General features: G+C 40.6%; 1 protein-coding gene across 1 annotated transcript; it reads right to left on the reverse strand.

The window, feature by feature from the left end:
- Positions 1 to 1141: 1141 nt before the first annotated feature.
- On the reverse strand, positions 1142 to 19841 carry LOC135476307 (equilibrative nucleobase transporter 1-like). The gene is made up of 8 exons (XM_064756297.1): positions 19357 to 19841; positions 15538 to 15584; positions 13269 to 13438; positions 10063 to 10999; positions 9085 to 9207; positions 7526 to 7694; positions 3326 to 3449; positions 1142 to 3037 (listed from the first exon to the last, which is right to left on the reverse strand). Exons 1-8 carry the CDS (start codon positions 19803 to 19805, stop codon positions 2738 to 2740), a joined length of 2319 nt encoding a protein of 772 aa, XP_064612367.1. The 5' UTR covers positions 19806 to 19841; the 3' UTR covers positions 1142 to 2737.
- Positions 19842 to 25624: the final 5783 nt, after the last annotated feature.

Below are 25624 nucleotides of genomic sequence, written 5' to 3' on the forward strand. Positions count from 1 at the left end.
AAACCAGCATGTTTATATAAGAAAATACATTTACACTCCTTTAAATAAACAATGTTAAACATCTTTAAGTTGGTGTAATGTACATAAGGCATTTTATTACCTGAAAAAGTGCATGTGTAGAAAGAGAGTAGATGTATAACCATAGGGAACATCATTCTAATATCAAATATTTAGTACTAAATCTGGAAACCTTTAATAACTCATAAGTCAACACACATGTTTCCGATGAAAAGACACAAAATATCATTTAGAAAACAAAACCATACAAAAATATTGTAAGTAATATAAAATGTGGTTAACTATTATCTACTTCTTGGAGTTCTTACATGTATATATATATATGTATATAGCTATATATGCGATGTTCAACTGAAAAATACTGAAAAATTAACATACAATATGACAAAATAACCAGAATTCACATATATATCACACATTTCTTTTTCTTTGAAAATTGACAGTGTAGTCTTGGACATTCTCACAAAATACTTAATCTACATGTATGTAGAGGTTTTAGCACCTGGATGTGTATTCAGACTTGGCACCAAGAAATTGGTGAGATGGGTACCAAGAAACTTTAGCACCTGTAAAATTCAAAAAAGGGTACTGAAAAAAAGTCTGGTTACTCAATGGCCACAAAAATACTAAGCAACCAACATTTAAGTAGGGTGTAAAAATACTAAGCAACCAACATTTAAGTAGGGTGTAAAAATATTCGGCACCCAAAATTTGGTACATAGGGAACGGAGTCGACAGCAACAAATAGTTACAGGGTACAAAAAGGCTGGGCTTCTGACCTGTGATAACAATTGTACATATTTTTGATTTTTTAAGTTGTTAAATTTCACACAACGGTAATATCTTAAGGTTCAATAATGTCAGCCCAATGTAAAAAAAAAACAAAAAAAAAAAAAAACAAATAAACAAGATTAACAAGAAATAAATCACATTCCTCAAAAAAAAAACAAAACAAAAAAAACAAACAAAAACAAAACATGAAAAGCCCATGTACCCAAGCAAGACTACTTTGGTTACAATAGATGAAGTAGTTGTACATGTATATGAATACATTAGCAATTATTTCCAATAAAATACATTTGGGGTCATTCTGTACACCAATACTCAATACTCAGACGCAGATGCTCAACGGAGAAGCAAATTCAGATAATGTATATCTCACATTAAAACTTACGCATGGTGTAAGTTAAGTTTATCTGAATTAAGCAATACTTTGTCTTGTCACAGTAATTGCACTGAAACCGAAAGAGGAACCAACAGACAGATCCAAATTACTATCCCTTCCTCTTGCTGAAGCTTGGGATAAGAATTTTGTCTAGCCCAATGACAGCCTCCAAAGTAATAAGTGAAGGTTCTACATACTGCATGTAATATTCCCTAAATCATCGACTAATATGGCTAGTAAAATGTCACTTTAGATCCATAGTTCTAAGATATTTTCATAAAATTTGGAAAACTACAATGTAATACTGAAGTAGGAGCGCATGTAAACTTCACTAAAATGATAAACTAACCTGTCCAGATAAGACAACATTCATCTATGCCTAAAGATGCACTATTTCTGAGGTCGAATTTGTTGAGGATTGATGGTAGTGCGGTTTCTCAAAGACTCTTGGTCTATCAGCCAGACTACAGCTTTGGTGTATCTATAAACACACTATAGCTTTGGTTTATGTATAATTATTTATTTGACTGGGGTTTTAATCCAATACTCAAGAATATTTTACTTGCTGGGCTGTGCTCAAATTTAGGGTGGAGGTACCGTACCTGACAAACCTTCTGACTTTAAACTACAGCATACAGAGTACCTGGCAAATGGTCAAGGGCTACAAACTTGTGCAAAAGGCCATTAAACTAAGTTAAACCATTCACCTGAGGCGACACTTAAACCCAATGTGATAGAAAGAGAACTAACAGCCTTTGTGATTGGCTAGAATTTTATGCATATATTGGTGTGATCTACAGAGAAAGGGACATCACTGGACTGTGCTGTTTTTGTCCTGTCTAAAACACCCTAAAAACGTCTCAAAAAACACTTTGAAAATAAATCTGAAATATGTTTTACATATATGTTTCACAAAATATTCTGGATTAAAGGCATAAAAATAGCACAAAATACCTTCTATGCCTTTGTTCACATGGCATGCGTGTATCTGAAAACAAATCTAGTATGATTTACACTGATAAAATATACTGGCTTATGACCGAATATAGACAGATAGCTCAACTTTATTTGACACAAACTGCTACATTACTGCACACATTGCCACAAATACATTACTGATAGGGAGCGTGAATGGCATCTGGATTCATTCTCATCAACTCATTGCATATCAAATTTGCGTAAAACCTAATCCGCCAAATGATCAAGCACTTATATTGTAAATCTTGTTATGGACAACTGTTCTGATTCCACTGAAGTGGTGTATTGATGTCTGTGCTCACTACATGTATGTTAAACCATAAAAATATTACTGTCAAGACTGTCCGTCCATTGAAAGACTTCAAATATTCTTCAGCCTTATCTTGCTAAACAGGTTTAAATTGAAAAAAATTGACGAACTTTTTTCACACAAAAGCACTACAAAAACAAAATATGCAGCGTATCTCTGTAGAAACCTGCAAGGTGTGACCCATATTAACAATGAGGTATTCATCAAAAATTTGAGGAACACTGAACCATGTCACTGTACATGAAGTTCTACACACAAACAACCAATCAGAGATGAGTACACTTGTTTTCATCTGCATATAGTTCTGCCTCACAGTCACCTGTTGTATCCCTTGGTGATTTTTCTTCTCCTTTTTCGTCAGACTTGATGTTTTCGGTTTCCAGGGTGGATTCTTTAACTTGCATGTCACACTGATCCATGTCATCCATTCCCTTCTTCCTCAGAGGCTCTGAAGATTCGCTTGACTCAGCAAGTTTCTTCTTTTTGAGTTTACGAGTTAAGTAGATCCAGATGTAAGCCGGATGAACATATGTGAGCAGCATCAGCAAAATCAGCACAACATTTATCTGTGTAAGAAAAGAAAACAACAAACTAGACAATCCTTCAAAAAATTATCTGTACAAGATTAAATTCACCCCAGTAGCACAGATTAAATTCACCCCAGTAGGGAATCACTGATGATTCTGGTTATTACAGTACAGAACTTTTATAAGTAACAACAAACTACATCCACCTGTGGCATACAAACCGAAATCAAACAGAGTGTGTTACTATGTGGTCACACTTACAACCATGGGGTCATATTACGTGGTCACACTTACAATCATGGGGTCATATTATGTGGTCACACTTACAATCATGGGGTCATCATTAAGAGGCCCCTGAATGATCAGAAACAACGGGTACTGGACCATTCCAAAAATGGCTGACAAGGTCAAGGTTGTTCCCAGAAGAATCCCAAAGTACTCAAATGGGAACCTGAGTAAAAGAAGGAAGAGAAATAAAACTTTTACATATCTGTTATCTTACACTTTAATTTATATTCATATTCTTACATAGAGCTTACACAAATAACTATGCCTTTTAAGTTACATTTAATTTCCAATAATTAAGAAGAGGTTCAGAGTACAAAATCCTGCTCAATCCTGCATTTATTAAGTTCTTAAAAGTGTTCTTAATGAGTAATTCAAAGCACACAGAAAGAAACATTGATCTTTCTTCGAAATGACAAAGTCTCTGTTTTGTCACTGAACCCTACAATGTTGAAAATCTCCTGGGAGATTTTTATGATTCAACAAACTTTCTCTTTTTGAAGTAGTCAACTTCTTTTGTCATTATTTCAGTATTTTATTCATTCCAGTGCTGAGAAACACATCTCCCACTCACTTGGTTTGTTTCTCTGTACATGTGTGTAGGGGTTCCAGCCAACAGGTGGGGCAGGAAGGGGTCGGCAATACGCCTGTCTCCTACTGCCCCACTTCTCCTGCTGGCTGGGACAGTTAGGGGACAGCACTATTGTTGTGTCCCTTTTGTATGTATGAATATATCTACCTTCACTTTTCAAACTACACGATGCTTTATCTTGTTTTATATGTATTGATGTACTTTTGATTGGACTCTGAAGTACATATTTCCTATATATTGCTTTTCTGTGAAGGCCTTGGGGAAGAATAGTTTGATTGTAAATTGAGTTACGTTCGATAAATAAAGATATTATTATATGTATTGTATTATTAGACATGCACGTCACTCGTAAGGTTGCAGAATGAATCATGGGAAACCAGTATGCCTCTTTGAACTACAGTGACTATATACACAATTACAGTGATTACGTACACAAGTACAGTGACTATGTATACATGGGCAATGACTACGTACGAAAGTGCAGTGACTACGTACACAATTACAGTGACTATGTACACAACTACAGTGACTACATACAAAAGTGCAGTGACTACGTACACAATTACAGTGACTACGTACACAACTACAGTGACTATGTACACAAGTGCAGTGACTATGTACACAAGTGCAATGACTACATACACAAGTGCAGTGACTACGTACACAACTACAGTTACTACGTTCACAAGTGCAGTGACTGCACTGACTACAGTGACTGCATACACAAGTGTAGGGGCATTTACAGATTTTTAATTTGGGAACTGCTTCAGTTTTTGTTCTGTTTTTTTTTCCGGTTTGCACTTTCTCTTTGACACATACTTTGTTTTGATTTCTCTGAGGGATGCCACCATTTAAGAGAGGTGTACAGGAAACCCAAACCGATATCGTTAAAGTATCTGATTTCAGACAAGCTTCACGAAGTGCTTGACCTGTACTATCCTTTATATATCTAGATTGCCGTGCCAAGACAAAGGGCCCCAGCTTTTCACAAAGTATCTGATTTCAGACAAGCTTCACGAAGTGCTTGGCCTGTACTATCCTTTATATATCTAGATTGCCGTGCCAAGACAAAGGGCCCCAGCATTTCACAAAGTATCTGATTTCAGACAAGCTTCATGAAGTGCTTGGCCTGTACTATCCTTTATATATCTAGATTGCTGTGCCAAGGCAACGGGCTCCAACATTTCACAAAGTATCTGATTTCAGACAAGCTTCACGAAGTGCTTGGCCTGTACTATCCTTTATATATCTAGATTGCCGTGCCAAGACAAAGGGCCCCAGCTTTTCACAAAGTATCTGATTTCAGACAAGCTTCACGAAGTGCTTGACCTGTACTATCCTTTATATATCTAGATTGCCGTGCCAAGACAAAGGGCCCCAGCTTTTCACAAAGTATCTGATTTCAGACAAGCTTCACGAAGTGCTTGGCCTGTACTATCCTTTATATATCTAGATTGCTGTGCCAAGACAAAGGGCCCCAGCATTTCACAAAGTATCTGATTTCAGACAAGCTTCACGAATTGCTTGGCCTGTACTATCCTTTATATATCTAGATTGCCGTGCCAAGACAAAGGGCCCCAGCATTTCACAAAGTATCTGATTTCAGACAAGCTTCACGAAGTGCTTGGCCTGTACTATCCTTTATATATCTAGATTGCCGTGCCAAGGCAACGGGCTCCAACATTTCACACAGTATCTGATTTCAGACAAGCTTCATGAAGTGCTTGGCCTGTACTATCCTTTATATATCTAGATTGCCGTGCCAAGACAAAGGGCCCCAGCATTTCATAAAGTATCTGATTTCAGACAAGCTTCACGAAGTGCTTGGCCTGTACTATCCTTTATATACCTAGATTGCCGTGCCAAGACAAAGGGCCCCAGCTTTTCACAAAGTATCTGATTTCAGACAAGCTTCCCAAAGTGCTTGGCCTGTACTATCCTTTATATATCTAGATTGCTGTGCCAAGAAAAAGGGCCCCAGCATTTCACAAAGTATCTGATTTCAGACAAGCTTCACGAAGTGCTTGGCCTGTACTATCCTTTATATATCTAGATTGCTGTGCCAAGACAAAGGGCCCCAGCATTTCACAAAGTATCTGATTTCAGACAAGCTTCATGAAGTGCTTGGCCTGTGCTATCCTTTATATATCTAGATTGCTGTGCCAAGGCAACGGGCTCCAACATTTCAGAAAGTATCTGATTTCAGACAAGCTTCACGAAGTGCTTGGCCTGTACTATCCTTTATATACCTAGATTGCCGTGCCAAGACAAAGGGCCCCAGCATTTCACAAAGTATCAGATTTCAGACAAGCTTCACGAAGTGCTTGGCCTGTACTATCCTTTATATATCTAGATTGCCGTGCCAAGACAACGGGCTCCAACATTTCACAAAGTATCTGATTTCTGACAAGCTTCACGAAGTGCTTGGCCTGTACTATCCTTTATATATCTAGATTGCCGTGCCAAGACAAAGGGCCCCAGCATTTCACAAAGTATCTGATTTCAGACAAGCTTCACAAAGTGCTTGGCCTGTACTATCCTTTACATATCTAGATTGCTGTGCCAAGACAAAAGGCCCCAGCATTTCACAAAGTATCTGATTTCAGACAAGCTTCACGAAGTGCTTGGCCTGTACTATCCTTTATATATCTAGATTGCCGCGCCAAGGCAACGGGCTCCAACATTTCACATCTTTAAGTATCATGTTTGATCACATTTCAAGGACAAGTAGTAAAGACACATGTTATATTTATGTTGTATTTTTAGTAATAATATTTGATAGATTTTGTTTATGTATTTATTTGATTGGTGTTTTACGCCGTACTCAAGAATATTTCACTTATATGACAGCAGCCAGCATTATAGTGGGAGGAAACCGGGCAGAGCCTGGGGGAAACCCACGACCATCCGCAGGTTGCTGACAGACTTACCCACGTGCGGCCGGAGAGGAAGTCAGCATGAGTTGGACTCACGACAGATTTTGTCATTGAAATATCATTAAAACGACATCTTATCTTGTGAATGCATTATACTGTTTCAGCAAATCTGAAAGCTTGTACCCAGGATCCCCCACCACCCACTTACTTTTAATTATTAAATTTAACTATTTTTCATAAATATGACATTGTCTGAATGGTAACCCTTCAATGACCTGACTTCATAGTATGAATGAATAATTACTGCTTAACACCTGTCTTCAAAAAAAAGAAAAGATTCAAAATTTACACAAATTTCAAAGAATTTAGCTTCAAACCAGGCAAACCAGCAATTTAGTTGATGTGTCGTGAAAGCGAGGTGTGTTGATCATGTGATATCTGAAAATAGTTTAGCTGGTAGTCTCCATTTTGCGATTTTGTAAGACCTCTGTCGCAGTATATCACCTAAGTTTAGGTTAAGCTTTTTTCAAGTCACACATGATGCTTGATTCTGACTGATTGCTCCACCTTGTAGATTGCTCCACTTCAGAGTTTGTTGCTAAGTTTGATTAATTTCTTTTCAGAAAAAAAACCTTAGGCATTGGCATCAAAATGGTATATTGTTTTACATCCTTAAGGTCTTTCTAAAGTTATGTTTTTACTGTCCAAACTTTAGGAGAACACAACAGGTACAGCTGAATTCAGTGGACATTAAATGTTCAAAAATATACATACGCATTAGCAACAAATGCTGAGTTGGGTCCATAGATAAAGGATCTGTTGATAACATGAAGAGCAAAGGTGATATATTGGACTTCTAGGACTGGGACAGCTGCACAGATTGACAACAACAACACCACTGTGCAGTTTAACACGAAGGAAGGTATGGCAGCATGCAGACGCTCTGAAAAGATACCAGGACACAAGCATAATAATAATATCCAATCCCTGAATCTGCCAAAAAATTGTGGTTCACTGAAGTAAAGCTCAAATAGGATGTTTTTTTTATCATGTTAGGAGTTGATCTGCTCGTACTGTTTTTATAACAGGTTTTATAATCCATCCATCCTCTCTGGTCAACAGTGGAAGATCTGTCAGCAACTGGCGGATGGTTTCCTCCAACCATATATATATATATATATATAACCCAATTGCCATTAAACAATTAAGCATGCACACGTTCAGATGTTAGGCAAGATGTATGATAAGTCTCATTAAAATCGGTGAGTTCAACGCTAAACCCCCAAGCACTCACTCACTAAAAATCGGTGATTACAATGTGAAACCCCAAGCACTCACTGACTCACTCAAAATCGGTGAATACGACATTAAACCCCAAGCACTCACTCACTCAAAATCAGTGAGTGCGACCTTAAACCCCAAGCACTCACTCGCTCAAAATCAGTGAATATGACGTCAAAACCCAAGTACTCACTCACTCAAAATCGGTGAGTACGATGTTAAACCCCAAGCACTCACTCACTCAAAATTGGTGCAGTACGACGTTAAACCCCAAGCACTCACTCACTCAAAATTTGTGCAGTACGACGTTAAATCCCAAGCACTCAATCAATCACTCAAAACAGGTGAGTACGATGTTAAACCCCAAGCACTCACTCACTCAAAATTGGTGCAGTACGACGTTAAACCCCAAGCACTCACTCGCTCAAAATTTGTGCAGTACGACGTTAAATCCCAAGCACTCACTCAATCACTCAAAACAGGTGAGTACGATGTTACACCCCAAGCACTTACTCACTCACTCAAAATTGGTGCAGTAGTTTGGGAGGAGATGCATGTAAAAAATCATGTCCACAGACAGACAGACAAATGGATAGACAGGGTGAGTCCAGTGTACACCCACCTCCAGTATAATAAATAATCCTCCCGCAATTAAGGCTGCTTTTCTGTTATTTCCCGACCTTCCCACTTTTATAATCTTATCAACATTCAGGTTGTTTTTTCCCCATCTCCTGTGTTGTATAATTATCCCTGATTTGGGACGGATGTGAAGAAATTATTCCCTGGTCATGATGGTTTTTCAACCTTACCAAGTTTTGGGTCTATTGTATTGGTGTCTCCCATGTTTTACAACTTGGTATCTCTCCAGTTTCACAATTTTACTAAATCTGGGGTTGTTGTATTGGTATCTCTCATGTTTTACAACTTGGTACCTCTCCAGTTTTACAACCTTACCAAATTTGTGGTTGTCATATTAGTATCTTCCGTGTTCAATAATCTTACCAAAGTAGGGTTTGCTGTATTTAAGTATCTCTTGTGTTTGATAATCTTACCAAATTTAGGGTTGTTGTACTGGTATTTTTTCCCCGGTTTCCTGTCCATCAATCGCCCACTCATAGGAGCTGTGAAGATTCCGAAAAACTGCATGGCTGAGAAAACTGACGTGTAGTAACTGACTGAAAGTAAAGAATACACCATGTAATGAGGGATACCACAGGGAAGGGGAATAACTCTGTAAAGTACAATCTAACAATATCACATTGTGAGGAATTTTTTATAATATTGGAGTTTCCAGTTTCATCACTGAAGATAGGTTAAAAAAGTCATACTGTGCCATGTGACCTCTTAAAAATGTCATACAACCATTTCTGACTGTACATTTAATTTAACATGAGTATCAGGAGAAATGTTTCAAAAAATATTATTTTCACTATATAAACGATGGAGAAAATGAGTATTTGTGAACTTTGATGTTTAATGCAGTCAGTCATGCTTCTAGAACACAGAAAAACAGGTGTTCGGTAAATTAATGTCAACGAAACTTGTATAGCAAGTCACATGACACAGTCAATAGGACTCCTATTATCTTTAATGATAAAAAAGTCAGGAACTCCGCTATTGCCGAAATACAACAAATGTTCAAACTCAGGGATTCCACAGATACATACACATGTTATTTTTTTAGCATAATTAAGTAGAGAAATAACAGAAAATCTGACAAAGCAGTGACAGCCTTCCAATCACCAATCAATTGCTTTCCAAGGATACATTAGCATATGCACACTCATTGTTTCTATGAACAATATTGTTCTTGCTGTAACAAAGACAGGTCTACACACATCTGGTGCATCAATTAACAATCAAAAACGATGAGAGCAGGCATCAATATGCAAGTTAAGATCAGGCAGTATTGGATTTCAACAAGCCTTGCACAATTCCAAGAATTTACAGGTGAAGGCTATTTTAAATATCCTCTAATAGGTAAGATATCGATGTTGTTCCAGTTATTGACCAATTTACAATACACTCACTTTTTGTTTGATCTCCAGCAGCCAGTGTTGTTATCCATGGGTTGAAGACTCCGACAAATAACCAGCTGCGAAGTCTCTGGAAAGACATCCACGCCACTTCCATGATGAACAATGGAGAACATAACTCTTTACGCAGGCTTGTTTCTCTCTCCCCAAAGATAAAGTCCCCGTCATACATCTGGTCCAGGTCAGGGTTATCTCCCTCTGCATCATCCCCGATGCTGGAAATCCCGGCGACGGAATGCAGCGAGAGAAATGGACTAACTGCCGGGGAGGAATGTGGTGCCGAGTTGTGACCAGAAGGCATCAGCCCTCTTTGTGACGGAACTGCCAAGTTGTTCCCAAAATTCACACTGTCAAGCGAGACGGAAGGGCGATGGTCATGGGAAATCGTCCTCTGAATCTGCGGGATGTTAAGGAGGGATAGGTGATGCGGGGGAGACCTGACACTCTCTGTTTTCTCCCGCACACTGGTTCTAGTTCCCAGGCGTGAGCGCCGGTTGATGCTCATGTTCGAGTGGTACAGCATGGAGGTGGAAAGGCGGGGCACATGATTGATAGCCAGTAGACAGTTCTGAGATGACATATCAATTTCTCTTAGCCGGGACACTGCTGGGGTTTTGACGAGAGGTTGCCCTGGACTCACCTTCTGAGAACCATCCAGATGAGGACTGCTCTGCTTTTTGTTTTTGTCCACTTCAGGTTTGTCAGAAGTTTTGTTTCCCGCCTCCTCGACCTCTACATCTGGCTTGGTGTTAGGCTTACCTGTTTGACATAGCTGCTGTATGGGAGGGTCCACTTTGAAGTTCTCGGGCAGAGGCCATGGGAAGTGGTACTTAGGTAAGGTGAAAAACGTGCTGATACTGACGACCAGGCTGAACGCACAGGCCTGAATCAGGAAACATGTGTTCACTTTGATACCTGCTTCATGGGCAGCCTGAAACACAAACCAACAGTTCCATGTGAAAACCACAGACCTTTGGCAAGAAACTGACAAACTTGTGATCTGAGACAGAATATACATGCTATATTGGGGGAAGGCAAAAGTAAACACTGTTATGAAAGCAGCATGCAATCACAGTCACAAATGCAATCACATGTCCCTTGAAAGGCAGCTTAAGAAAGCTCAGGTAAGCCATCCATTAAAAACTCTTCCTAACCCAGCGTAACCCAATGCGATGGGGAAAAGTAAGGTAGTTCAGAAGAAAATTCTATTTTCTTTTAGTTTGAACAAGGATTTTAAAAAATACTGTGCAATGAACTTAAAACCCCTCAGCCTTGAGCACATGTAGAATGTAATGAACAGATTCAGCTTACTGATGGTTTGTAATGACATGTAGGTCTTCTCTGAGTGGCATTTCTAAAATTTAACTTAAAGCGCTCAAAATCAAAAGGGTTATTCCTCATGACAAGGTGTAAGTTTGGTGAACTTGGGCTAAACCGTTCTAGAGATAGAGCGTTTACAAGCCTTTCATAAAATTTAACTTAAATGGCCCCAATGACCTTGAAGAAGAAGGTCAAGGTTGCTGAAAATCAATAGGGTTCTTCCTCATGCCAAAGTGTTTGTGTGGTGTGAGTTTGGTGAATTTAGGCTAAACCATTCTAGAGACATCATGTTTACAAGCCTTTCATAAAATTTAACTAAATGACCTCTATTACCTTAAAGAAAAAGGACAAGGTCACTGAAAATCAATAGGGTTCTTCCTCATGTCAAGGTGTAAGTCTGATGTAAGTTTGGTGAACTTGGGCTAAACCATTTTAGATATAGTCCACAACACTTACAAGGATACATATGACGCACGGAAGTCCGCACGCACGGATGGCCAGATGGACGCCCCTAAGACAATATCCCTTGGCCAATATTGGCGGAGGAGTAAAAATCCTGCTTTTTAGCTCACCTGTATATCAAGGTTTTTTCTAGTCCCTTTCTTGTCGTGGTAGTATTGGAAAATTGGGTTTTCATGAAATGAATTGAGTTTCTGTATTTTTCTGACTTTGGGGTTGTTCTCCTTTCGAATGTGTGTTTCACTATTAATGGATTAGTGCTGACTTTTTCTTCATCTCCCGCTGGAGTCGCTGGCATATCACCACTACTGGTCAAACGTTACGTTCACTTTCGGCAGTCAGTATTTTCCCTAACCGACAAACAATACTACCCACAGACAAATGACTACTCACTAGAGGGGTCCATTCAATGCACAATACGTCCGCGTGAGGGAGGTGTGAAACATGAATATGCATGACCAGCCAACCAACCAAACTACAGTTAATAAAAGTATGGCGTGAAATATTCACTTCAGGCTGACAAGTGACAATTCTCCATGCGGAACGCCTTTATTTACACCTGAAAATACCACTTTCCGGATCCTGTTATCATTTTACTTTTCTGTTTGATGTCTTGTTTTGTTCACTTGACATGATTTAAGGTTTCAAGAATTGTATAAACTATTTTGTGAAAATTTCTTGGGTTCACTAACTCTATGCAAAGCTCAGCAACAAGAAAACATTAATGTACTAAATATCTGACTTTCAGAGAAGAAACCAAAACTAATATAACATTGAGTTTAAGATATGTACAGTAAATGCCTTATGATTTGTACCTCATAAATGTTGAAGTGTGATTTTCATTTACCAAACTATGAGGCGTTTAATAAAAAAGATTAAAATGGGTATGGGAAGAAACACTACTGCATGGGGAGTTTTTGATACACTGATGACAAAAAAATATTGAGTTTTCTGACTGTTGAAAAAATATTAAATACTGAGTTTTCTGATTGTTCAAGTTGTACTTTTCCAGCCCTATATGGCTGGAAAAATCCCTGAAAGTACATGCATACCTAATGTCTCACCTTGAGGGACGGCTCCCAACAACAGTCAAGGTAATGTGAAGGTAAATGTTAGGGGTGGTATCTTAAAAGGTACTGCATGCCTTTGGCCCACGTTTTACATACACATATGTAAAGCACAATCCCACAAGGAGAATGTTCCATTGTTGATGTGCTGTGTGCATAAAAATTACCATAAACTATAAAATTCATGACTTAGTGCCTGTGAATAATAGAATCAATGCTACAGTAAATGGATAGTATCAAAAAGTCCTGCAAGTACTGAGCTGAAGTTTTTCATGTGTCTCTAAAAAATGAGCTCTTGCTAGCCTTAACACCAAACCTAAGGATGGAGGGCTGGCATTTTGGATGATGCCTCACCTTGAAGGCGAGGAAGATGACGGCGCTGCAGTCGTAGGAGCCAGCATACAAGGACATGATGGTGGATCTGAAGCGAGGGATGAGGTTAGCCAGCTGAAGGTTTGTCACCAAGATCAGGTAGCCTCCGTACACCAGCAGGGTGGCCCCAGGGTAGAGGAGCAGGGGCTGCTCTGAAACATGACAAATACAGGCTACTGTCAGCAGGGTGGCCCTGGGGTAGAGGAGAGGGGGCTGCTCTGAAGCATGAGGAATACAGGCTAGTGTCACCAGGGTGGCCCCAGAGTAGAGGAAAGAGGGCTGCTCTGAAGCATGAGGACTACAGGCTACTGCCACCAAGATCAGGTACCTTTTGTACACCACCAGGGTGGCCCCAGAGTAGAGGAGAGGGGGCTGCTGTGAAACATGAGAAATACGGGCTAGTGTCACCAGGGTGGCCCCAGGGTAGAGGAAAGGAGGCTGCTCTGAAGCATGAGGAATACAGGCTAGTGTCACCAGGGTGGCCCCAGAGTAGAGGAAAGAGGGCTGCTCTGAAGCATGAGGAATACAGGCTACTGCCACCAAGATCAGGTACCTTTTGTACACCACCAGGGTGGCCTCAGAGTAGAGGAGAGGGGGCTGCTGTGAAACATGAGAAATACAGGCTAGTGTCACCAGGGTGGCCCCAGGGTAGAGGAAAGGAGGCTGCTCTGAAACATGAGAAATACAGGCTACTGCCACCAAGATCAGGTACCTTTTGTACACCACCAGGGTGGCCCCAGAGTAGAGGAGAGGGGGCTGCTCTGAAACATGAGAAATACAGGCTAGTGTCACCAGGGTGGCCCCAGGGTAGAGGAAAGGAGGCTGCTCTGAAACATGAGAAATACAGGCTACTGCCACCAAGATCAGGTACCTTTTGTACACCACCAGGGTGGCCCCAGAGTAGAGGAGAGGGGGCTGCTCTGAAACATGAGAAATACAGGCTACTGTCACCAAGAGCAGGTAGCCTGTGTACACCACCAGGGTGGCCCCACAGTAGAAGAGAGGGGGCTACCCTGAAACATGAGAAATGCAGGCTACTGTCACCAACATCAGGTAGCCTCTGTACACCACCAGGGTCACCCCGCAGTAGAAGAGAGGGGGCTGCCCTGAAACATGAGAAATACAGGCTAGTGTCACCAGGGTGGCCCCGGGGTAGAGGAAAGGGGGCTGCTCTGAAACATGAGAAATACAGGCTACTGCCACCAAGATCAGGTACCTTTTGTACACCACCAGGGTGGCCCCAGAGTAGAGGAGAGGAGGCTGTTCTGAAACATGAGAAATACAGGCTACAGTCACCAGGAAGGCCCCGGGATGCAGGATCTGGGACTGCTCTAAAAAATGAGAAATATGTAAGGTACATGTACACAACCAGGATGGCCTCGGGGAGCAGCAGCAGGGGCGGTTATACAGGGGTGCTGTAACAATAGTAAGAGAGGGTTTTGTGAAAAACGACAAGACAGCGAGCTGTGAAAATGACACTGTAGAGAGCTGCACATTTTGAAAATGGAGGGTACTATGAAAAAAGAAGATGGCAACAGTAAGTGCTGTGAACATTTACACTTGAGAGTGCTGTTAAAAATTACAGTGGAGAATACTGTGAAAAATGACAACAGAGACTGCTGTGAAAAACTAGAATGGAGAGTGCTGTGAAAAATGAAAATGGAGAGTGCTGTATAAAATGACACTGGAGAGTGCTAAATGACAAGGACAGTGTTGTGAAAAATGACAAGGGAAAATGCTGTGAAAAATGACAAGGGACAGAGCTGTGAAAAATGGCAAAAGAGAGTGCTGTGAAAAAAGATGAGAGTGCTGTGAAAAATGACAATGGAGAGTGCTGTGAAAAAATGACGAGGGACAGAGCTGTGAAAAATGACATGGGAAAGAGATATGAAGAATGACAAGGGAGGGTACTGTGAAAAATTACAATCTAGAGTGCTGTGAAAAATGACACTGGAAAGTGCTGTGAAAAATTGCCATGGAGAGTGCTGTGAAAAATGAAAAGGGAGGGTACCGTGAAAAAAGACATGATAAAACATGTGGTTGTGTTAAACATGTTACCATCAGTAGTTACATTTAGATTCATTTCTGATAACAGCAACGTAAAATGCTGAAATACTAATTTACAATATAGCTCAGGTGCATGTTTTACGTGAAACTAACCAGTGTGTCATAGTGGCTTTTGTTACCTGTACAGGCAGTTGACTTCCAAAACTTATGGAATCACTTGATCGGAAGTAAGGATAGAACTCACCTGGTGATGCAAATATGAGACACAGCATCGCTCCAATAAAGCACACACTGAAAACACACAACGTATGCAATATGAGAATGTGGTTACTTACATATATGTTGTAGAATCAGAAACAAGGTTGCTTTGATAACATGTATGGTTGCTTGTGATCAGAGATATATGATTGCTTGTGATCAGAGATATGGTTACTTTGTATTTGAGATATGGTTACTAGGGGCTTGAGATACAGTTACATGGGGCTTGAGATACAGTTACATGGGGCTACAGCTATGGTTTCTTGGGATGAGAGATACAGTTGCTGCAAGAGCAAGCTACGGTTACTTGGGTGTGAAATACAGTTATTTCGGATACAAGACATAATTACTTGGGATCTGAAATGTGATTAGATGTAGACTTGGGATTATCTCGGAATCACTTCAGCAACATCAGTGACAGGTTATCTTGGCATCAGTGACACATATGTGCTGATGTCCAGGACACAACACAGTCACTTGGCATCTGTGTTTGGGTTACTTGGAACTGTTGACACTTAGCATTCAATGTATGTGATGGCTACTCGCCATCCGTTATATGGTTACTTGGGATTAGTGACAGTTATGTTCACGGAGTATCCAAGAGATCAAACACTGAATCAGTGATGTGACTACATGTTCTTTGGATCAGTGACGGCTAATTGGGATCATTGACATGGTCACTTGGGATCAATGACACGGTTACTTGGAATCAGTGAAATGGTTACTTGGGCTCAGTGACAGGGTTACTTGGGATGAGTGACATATTACTTGGGATGAGTGACATGGTTACTTGGGCTCAGTGAAAGGATTACTTGGGATCACAGACATGGTTACTTGGGATGAGTGACATGGTTACTTGGGATGAGTGGTAGGGTTATTTGGGATGAGTGACATGGTCACTTAGGGTGAGTGACATGGTTACTTGGGATCAATGACAGCGTTACTTGGGATCAATGACAGGGTTACTTGGGATCAGTGACAGGGCTACTTGGGATCAGTGACAGGGTTACTTGGGATCAGTCACATGGTTACTTGGGATGAGTGACAGGGTTACTTGGGATCAATGACAGGTTTACTTGGGATCAATGACAGGGTTACTTGGGATCAATGACAGGGTTACTTGGGATGAGTGACATGGTCACTTAGGGTGAGTGACATGGTTACTTGAGATCAATGACAGGGTTACTTGGGATCAATGACAAGGTTACTTGGGATGAGTGACAGGGTTACTTGGGATGAGTGACATGGTTACTTGGGCTCAGTGACAGGGTTACTTGGGATGAGTGACATGGTTACTTGGGATGAGTGACATGGTTACTTGGGATGAGTGACATGGTTACTTGAGATTAGTGACAGGGTTACTTGGGATGAGTGACATGGTTACTGGGGATGAGTGACATGGTTACTTGGGATCAATGACAGGGTTACTTGGGATCAGTGACAGGTTACTTGGGATTAGTGACATGGTTACTTGGGATGAGTGACATGGTTACTTAGGATCAATGACAGGGTTACTTGAGATCGATGACAGGGTTACTTGTGATCAGTCACAGGGTTACATGGGATCAATGACAGGGTTACTTTGGGATCAGAGACAGGGTTACTTGGGATCAGTGACAGGGTTACATGGGATCAACGACAGGGTTACTTGGGATGAGTGACATGGTTACTTGGGATTAGTGACATGGTTACTTAGGATCGATGACAGGGTTACTTGGGATCAATGACAGGGTTACTTGGGATGAGTGACATGGTTACTTGGGATGAGTGACATGGTTACTTAGGATCGATGACAGGGTTACTTGGGATCGATGACAGGGTTACTTGTGATCAGTGACAGGGTTACATGGGATCAATGACAGGGTTACTTGGGGTCAGTGACAGGGTTACTTGGGATGAGTGACATGGTTACTTGGGATGAGTGACAGGGTTACTTGGGATGAGTGACATGGTTACTTGGGATCAGAGACATGGTTACTTAGGATCAATGACAGGGTTACTTGGGATCGATGACAGGGTTACTTGGGATCAATGACAGGGTTACTTGTGATCAGTGACAGGGTTACATGGGATCAATGACAGGGTTACTTGGGATCAGAGACAGGGTTACTTGGGATCAGTGACATGGTTACTTAGGATCGATGACAGGGTTATTTGGGATCGATGACAGGGTTACTTGGGATCAATGACAGGGTTACTTGTGATCAGTGACAGGATTACATGGGATCAATGACAGGGTTACTTGGGATCAGTGACAGGGTTACTTGGGATGAGTGACATGGTTACTTAGGATCGATGACAGGGTTACTTGGGATCGATGACAGCATTACTTGTGATCAGTGACAGGGTTACATGGGATCAATGACAGGGTTACTTGGGGTCAGTGACAGGGTTACTTGGGATGAGTGACAGGGTTACTTGGGATCAGTGACAGGGTTACTTGGAGTCAGTGACAGGGTTACTTGGGATCAATGACAGGGTTACTTGGGATCAGTGACAGGGTTACTTGGGATCAGTGACAGGGTTACTTGGGATCAGTGACAGGGTTACTTGGGATCAATGACAGGGTTACCTGGGATCAGTGACAGGGTTACTTGGGATCAATGACAGGGTTACTTGGGATCGATGACAGGGTTACTTGGGATCAGTGACAGGGTTACTTGGGATCAGTGACAGGGTTACTTGGGATCAATGACAGGGTTACTTGGGATCAATGACAGGGTTACTTGGGATCAGAGACATGGATACTTAGGATCAGTAACATGGCTACTTAAGATCAGCTCCGTGGCTCAGTTGGTTAGCGTGCTAGCGCAGCATAATTACCCAGGAGCCTCTCACCAATGAGAGGCCTCTCACCTCTCACCAAATCGATGGTACACCCAGAAACAGGAAAACTGGGCAAGTTTGCCAGGGACAAAATTTATGGTCATTTAGGGTATACTGTCACAAGAGCACATCAAAAGGGGAAAACTGGATAGTTTACAAATTCAATGGCTGGGACTGAACCCACACAAGGTTTTCCCTGGATACTGAAAGACAAATGCCTTCATCGTTCTACAATGACCCATTCATATGGGTATATTTTATATTATACAGTCCGCGATCCCTCTGACATTAGGTTTGGCAAAAATTTTGTTTGTCCAAGAATGACCCGAAACCAACGTCAGAGCGCGCTCCATTTAAAAACTTGATGCAGTTACCAGCCCTTGTCAAATATGTTGAGGCCATCAGTACAGCCGTTCGTTTTGAGTATCACCACGGGAACTCGGGCTCATGAAGCCTAGGAATAAGCCATCAACACTGTGCTTGTGATACATCGACTGACGAAAAAAAGGGAACATAAATGTCTACAAACTTACCCTTACCCTTACAAGGTGTACTGGAGATATACTTAAGGTGCATCTGCGATGCACCACTGAGGTGTAGCATATCTGATCTAAGATGTGTCTCAGGTATACTTACAGTGTACGTTGCTGAGGTGTATTTGAGGTACATTATCATATATTAAAAAACTGCTCAATGTTCAGGAGGTATTTATGAGGTATAGGCATATATGTGCACCTCATCTATACCTCGCATTGAGGTGTACACCTCATGTCTGTCAAGGTAAGGTTGTGGAGACCTATTTGAGGGAAAATTTTGCCTCAAATGCATAACAAACTGCGACAGCAACACCTTCAGGTTTTTAAATGAAGCATGCTCTAAAGTTGTTTTGGGGCCATTCTTGGCCCAACACAATTTTTCCAACCCTAACATCAAAGCGATTTCAGACTAATATTATAGTCAAGTTCCAGTTGATTCTTACATTGCAATAACACGACATAGTCTGGTGCCGAATCTGTCATAGAGCAGGCCATTCACAAAACACATGATACCAGTGAAAACGGTGGATATGCTGAATATCAAGTTAAACTGATTATCTTGTTCTTTGCAGGTCACTTTTGGTAAAATCAGCCTATCCTCTGATGTGGCATTGAAATCGTACGCGCTGGAAATCTCTCCGAGTGCCTGACTGATGTTCACACCGAATAAACCAGACTGTGCTTCCTGGACAGATGAATATGACCCGTTTGATAACATGGACTGGTTGAGCGGACACAAATGACGGAAATACCCTTCATCTTTGTAAACGTATACAAGAGAAGCCCAGCCGAAAATGATTCCTCCGAAAAGCATGATTTCTAGCGATCCACAGATCACCATAAAGCCTTTCAACAGATTCTCGCCTGCCATGATTGAAGGGTAAATGTTCATACAAACTTCATCTGCAGGTTACCATGAGGCAGCCCTTTCAACGGTTGTCTGTTTAACTCTTTGCGAAAATAAGTGCTTCTTGCATCCATCTCAAATCCCCGAAACCATACGACACCCTAGCGCGCCACAACAGATTGGTAACAAACTGCAGGGACTGGTACATTTCTGAGGCGTTTTGATTGTAGCACGTATTTATTTATTTATTGTTTGGTGTTTTACGCCGTACTCAAGAATATTTCACTTATACGACGGCAGCCAGCATTATGGTGGGTGGAAACCGGGCAGAGCCCGGGGAAACCCACGACCATCCGCAGTTTGGTGGCAGACCTTCCCACTTACGGCCGGAGATGTAGCACGTATATAGAGTGTATGTATGTAACGTGTGTATTGGGGAAAATTCCTTCCAACCAGCCCAGAAAACTGACTGCCATTGTATATCAAGATTTTGTCAAAACAGGAAAAGAACTGAGAAGAAAAATTTCCATATTCTGCCTGTCGACATGTTGCCATCGTGGACTTTATGGATCAATATGTCGTTACATAGGCCTATACGTATGCGGTATAAATCCATCCAGTGGACGGATGAACACGGTCGATATAACCCTTCTGAGGGCCTATATATGCATAAAGTGGGACTTTAAAAAAGACAGATTTACTTTATTTGTCATATTTACAAGTACTTAATTAAACTGTTTGTATCCCAATGCACGAAGAAGTTGTATGGGGCCTACGACAGAAATACCTGCTCGATCCCCGGCGTCCCTGCTTTCGCAGCTATATTTAAGTTTTACTATTCCATATTCCCAGAGTCTGTACCGCCGCTGTAGCTAGGAATCTGATAGTTTAATGTAAAGGGGGTATGTAAAAGTTACACTTTACCTGGAGGTAGAAAAAACAATTTGGGTTACGTGTTTTTTTATATCTGACCAGGCTACAGCGTGTTAAATTTAAAATACAGAGCATTGTGGTAGGCCTATTCTTTCAAAGTATTGGTGTCAGAGTGATTCTGATTGGGTATATATATGATAAGTTCAAGGCGAGGCGTAAAAAAGTAGGTTGAAAATAAAACTACCAAGCTAAATTATAAATTCTTCAGGGTGCTGAAGCTATTCATGGCATTAATCAAATCGGCTAAAATAAACCAACCTTTACCACGTGATTTAGAAACTATATTACATTATAGATGTTACATCTTATACAACTAAAAACGTCTTCTTCTTCATGATAACTTACCGGAATCTTACCAAACTTGCCAAATATTTATGAATCCATAAGCAGTCCCAAAAGATATATTGAAATAAATTTCGCGTATATGCCAATTAAATATAATGGTCCGCTACAATACGCAGTTTTCGAGCTACGTCATTACGACAACAGAGTGATGTCCTATTGCAAAATGACGTCGCCACTTTACGGCACGGTAGGGCTAACTACCTATCTTATAAGATGGTACTGATCGTTTTTAGATCAAAGTACCGGGATAACATCATTATTTTTGCAATATTGGGAACCCAAATCCATCCAAAAACATGATTCAGGCGATCAGTCTAATGCTTTTTAATTAGTACTCTATATTCTATATACGACCGCATGTTAAAATTACCAGATTGGCCCTTCTGTGTCGTAAAGCGACGATGTTATATAACAAAGGGACGTCACTCTGTTGTCGTAACGTCCTATCTCGAAACCTGCGAATTGAGGTGAAATAGCTGAAATTAAAGATAGAGATATTTTAACGGGACAAAACTCTTTCAGATAGCTGCACAGCTTGATGTAAGGATTATTGATATATAAGATACAATAATGTCGGGGCCCCTTTTGGCATAGTGGACTCCAAAATATGCGTTATTGGCGACTTAATTAAATCAAAGTAAAACACAAGCTGCGAGTCTTTTCTTAATAAATTCTTCTGGGTGTTAATGCGTGCACTGAGTGTGCTGAACGGAATCTGTCTGAACCTCGTAATCTGTCGGCCATATTGAATTTTATGAAAACCTCTTAGGAATCTTTCCCTCAGAAACTACGAGACCGATTTAGGTGAAATTTTACATACTGATACAAAATTTTCCTCCAAGTGCAAAAAGCGTTTGATATCCTCAAAACTATAACTAGAAATCCAATGATTACCATAACCGTTACAGAAAATTGTTTTGGCATTTGAATATATCAAGTATGCTATCTTACGTAGTCCGATTATCACGCAAACGATCTTAATTTGTTCCTGTAATGTATGGTTTTGTCGTAAACTTATTAAATTATCTTAACTGGAAGTGACCTTATCGCCTATGCAAATAACCCTGAAAGAATAGGGTAACACCATTCGATATTCCCCTGCCTGGAAACATATTTACTTCAACCAGCGGAATGCTGTTTACGAAGAGCCCTAGCGATTATTCTTCCTCTGTGCTTGCCATATCTTTGAGTGATATGAGAGAAATTTCATGAGCTCATACTCAATAGCCTAGGATGGGAGTCAAAAATGTGGAGATTTTAAATCAGCGGTGTCTAGAGACCTCGCGGTCATTTTGAACTGAAATGTTCTTCTCTTTCACGCACAGCATGAGCGATAACTTTGAGATTTGGTACACGTGGACATCACGTGCACATCAGTCCAATCCTCGTAATATTTTTTATTTCTTTAGCTACGTATTAAATGGGTCTGTGGGCTTACGTTTCAGTTATCAACGTCTTATCTATGTTTGAAGTTTCTGTTTTAAAATACATGGTTGAATATCATTATTGTCATTGACACAAGTGACGTTCTTTGAACTCTAGTTCCCAGCATTGAATTAATACGGAAACCATTATTGCCACGGTGAAAAAAAAATGGAAGTAGATTGTTTTTGTTTTCGAAATTTCTACTTCATACTTATGTTGAAATTTCGACATGTCACTGACACAATCTGATGACACACGGAGACATCGTATACAGTAATACACACGGCACATGTGCATAGTTTGCTCCTGATCGCGATACCAGCATCACGACACCATAAGACGTCGAAATTTCGAGAAAAAACTCGAAATTTTGACACAGGAAAGTTGAAATTTCGACACCGGAAACTCGTAATTTCGAGAATAAAGTCGAAATCTCGACTTTTTAAAAAAATCCAAACCCTTTCTTTCACCATGACACCGATGGACTCCGTATCTGACTTAAGAATTTGTCAGTTTATTGCTTTGAAATAATCGTGTAGGTCACCAGTAGAAGCGATGATTTGCTCAGGTTCCCTTTTAAACTATATTAGTTAACATATATATTTCCAGAATTTTGTTGAGGTTCATTTTGTAAGCATACTTATTTCCTCAGCATTTAGTTAGTCTCCGCTGCCTGTAATTTATTCTTTGTGAATAAGATTCGTGCATTTTTGCTTGCTCTCTCCCGGAAAATATTTTTGACTTAACTTCTGTCCTCTTCACGTTTTTTCGTTTTAATAACTTATTTCCAACATGAAATCTCAAACCACGGCTTGCGATTGTGGGAAAGTGTGTGGGGACTAAATACAAGTGATGCTGTTGAACTAAAGTGCCATCACTTTGTTTGGCGACTTGGTCAATACTATTCTCACTCTGGTTTCATGACGTACCTTAAATAATGCCTTAAAGAGCCGTTTCAGCCAAGATTCTTCTATTGACGAATGGAAGAAGAAGGGTATCTTGTCCAGCACAACATGCGTTCATTCACATACCATGCATGAATTTTTTCAGGGAGGCCTCCGTGGCTCAGTTGGTTAGTGCGCTAGCGCAGCGTAATGACCCCTGCAGAAGCATCTCACCAATGCGACTGTAACCCGGGTCATGGATCTGGTGGACCTGTTCAGTGGAAGTAAATGATCAACGCCGACTCAAGTCTCCAGGACATACAGGAAATACCTGCAAGTAGGAATTTATTACGTTATACAAACTTTATACGAAGCACACCGTACAGTAGGCCTATGTCGGCCGGTCGGTGCGTGTAGACGCCCCGGTGCTAGAGTTACACTTCCATAATCAACAACTTGGCATAATGTTATGACAATATAGGATTGTCAATCTTTCATGATTTACATTGCGGCTCGAATACTACATGGCCGGCTAACTATTAGGCGAATTGGCGTTACATTACCAAACGCTGTATTGTTACACAAACATGTTCGGTGCATTTATTTTACCGCTAGTCTTCCATAGTTACAAAGTAATTCCATGAATACACTTATCATTGACGTGTATCATATCAAATTATAGCTGTGCACATGACTTTATCAGCGAACATATTTAATTTGTAAAACAATAACCTAGAACTCCAGATATATGTTCCAAACGGGCTACAATACAACTTTTAACTGACAAGTTTTTCCACAAAATGCTAAACATAGACAATAATAAGAAAAAGCCCTCGATAGCACACGATCGCATGTGACGTGATCGTCTGCATTAACGCTAACTTTAATTACGAATCTAAAGTTTCTTTGTATGAAATACATGCAAGCCGTGACATTCAAAGGTAAACTATGATCTAAGGCACGAGACAACATGAAATTTACAAAAGTACATCACTGCAAGTAGGAATTTATCACGTTAAACAAATCCTTAAAAAAGTTCACTAAGCGGTCACGGACTTTCAGTTTGCTACAAACCTACATTCCTGAAGTCTTCACACTTTAGTACTGCATATTTTTCGCAGATAAATCTGTCAGATTCTCACATGATTGCTGTGAGTTCAAGTCCAGCTCATGCTGGCGTCCTCTCCGGCCGTAAGTGGGAAGGTCTGCCAGCAACCTGCGGATGGTCGTGGGTTCCTCCGGGCTCTACCTGGTTTCCTCCCACCAAAATGCTGGCCGCCGTCGTATAAGTGAAATATTCTTGAGTACGGCGTAAAACACCGATCAAATAAATAAATTTTCTCAGATCTTCAAACGATGCCTAGTGCTTACAGAAACAAAATTTTCGGCCATTTCCGTACAAATTCCTCGAGTGACGTCATTTTCCTGGAGCGACGTCATTTTTCCTGGAGTAACGTAATCTGCATATACCTCTTCCTCTAATTCTATACCAGTGACGTCTAATAAATTGCAATTAACATCATTGCATATTTTTTACCTAATTGTGCTTAAGTCATGGTACTAGGGGGCGTGTAATGCGCTACTATTTATGCATTTACATGAACAGTTAGAATAAAACCCTAACTGATGCAAACAAGAGGGTGTATTTCACCGGTTTGCCAGCTATCACTGTCGTCGCTGCTCTTTTGTGAAGTCATAGTAGCGTCAGATGCGGTAATGTAACGTCAAACCAGGAATTTGTACGGAAATGCCCGAGCATTTTTTTTCTTTTTTGCGCTGAATTATACTTTTCGAAGAGAGTCATGTTTTTTTTTTTATCAGAGAGCAGGGAGAAAGGGGGGGGGGATGTACAAACTTAAGTGGATGTACAAACTTGTGTGGATGCACCAACGGTGCCGCGAATCTGTTTCCAAGACGATACCGCTACACCCCTCTGGCGTTTCATAAGCACTCTAGAGAAGAAGAAATATTTTTGTTTTCCATGTGTATCGACCAAAGGTCAAGAGTGTTTGGGGTTTGCAGATTTAAGAACATATCCCTTGCAGTTTAAAAACCGATTGTAAAACAATACAGGTAGGCATATCCGGCAAAATGATGTAAATGCTACCAGATGAGATTTATTGGATACTTCGGAGGCAAACACTTGTCATACCAGCTTGGCGTGCCAAATGCTATTAACTTAGCATAGTTTTGTTATTAAAGGATTTTTAATGAGGTCAGGAAAGAACACTATAAAACTCATGTCGAGCAGGAAATGCAGAAGGTGCAACACGCAGT

Source organism: Liolophura sinensis, chromosome 10 (genome assembly GCF_032854445.1).
Source record: "Liolophura sinensis isolate JHLJ2023 chromosome 10, CUHK_Ljap_v2, whole genome shotgun sequence".
Lineage (NCBI taxonomy): Eukaryota > Metazoa > Mollusca > Polyplacophora > Chitonida > Chitonidae > Liolophura > Liolophura sinensis.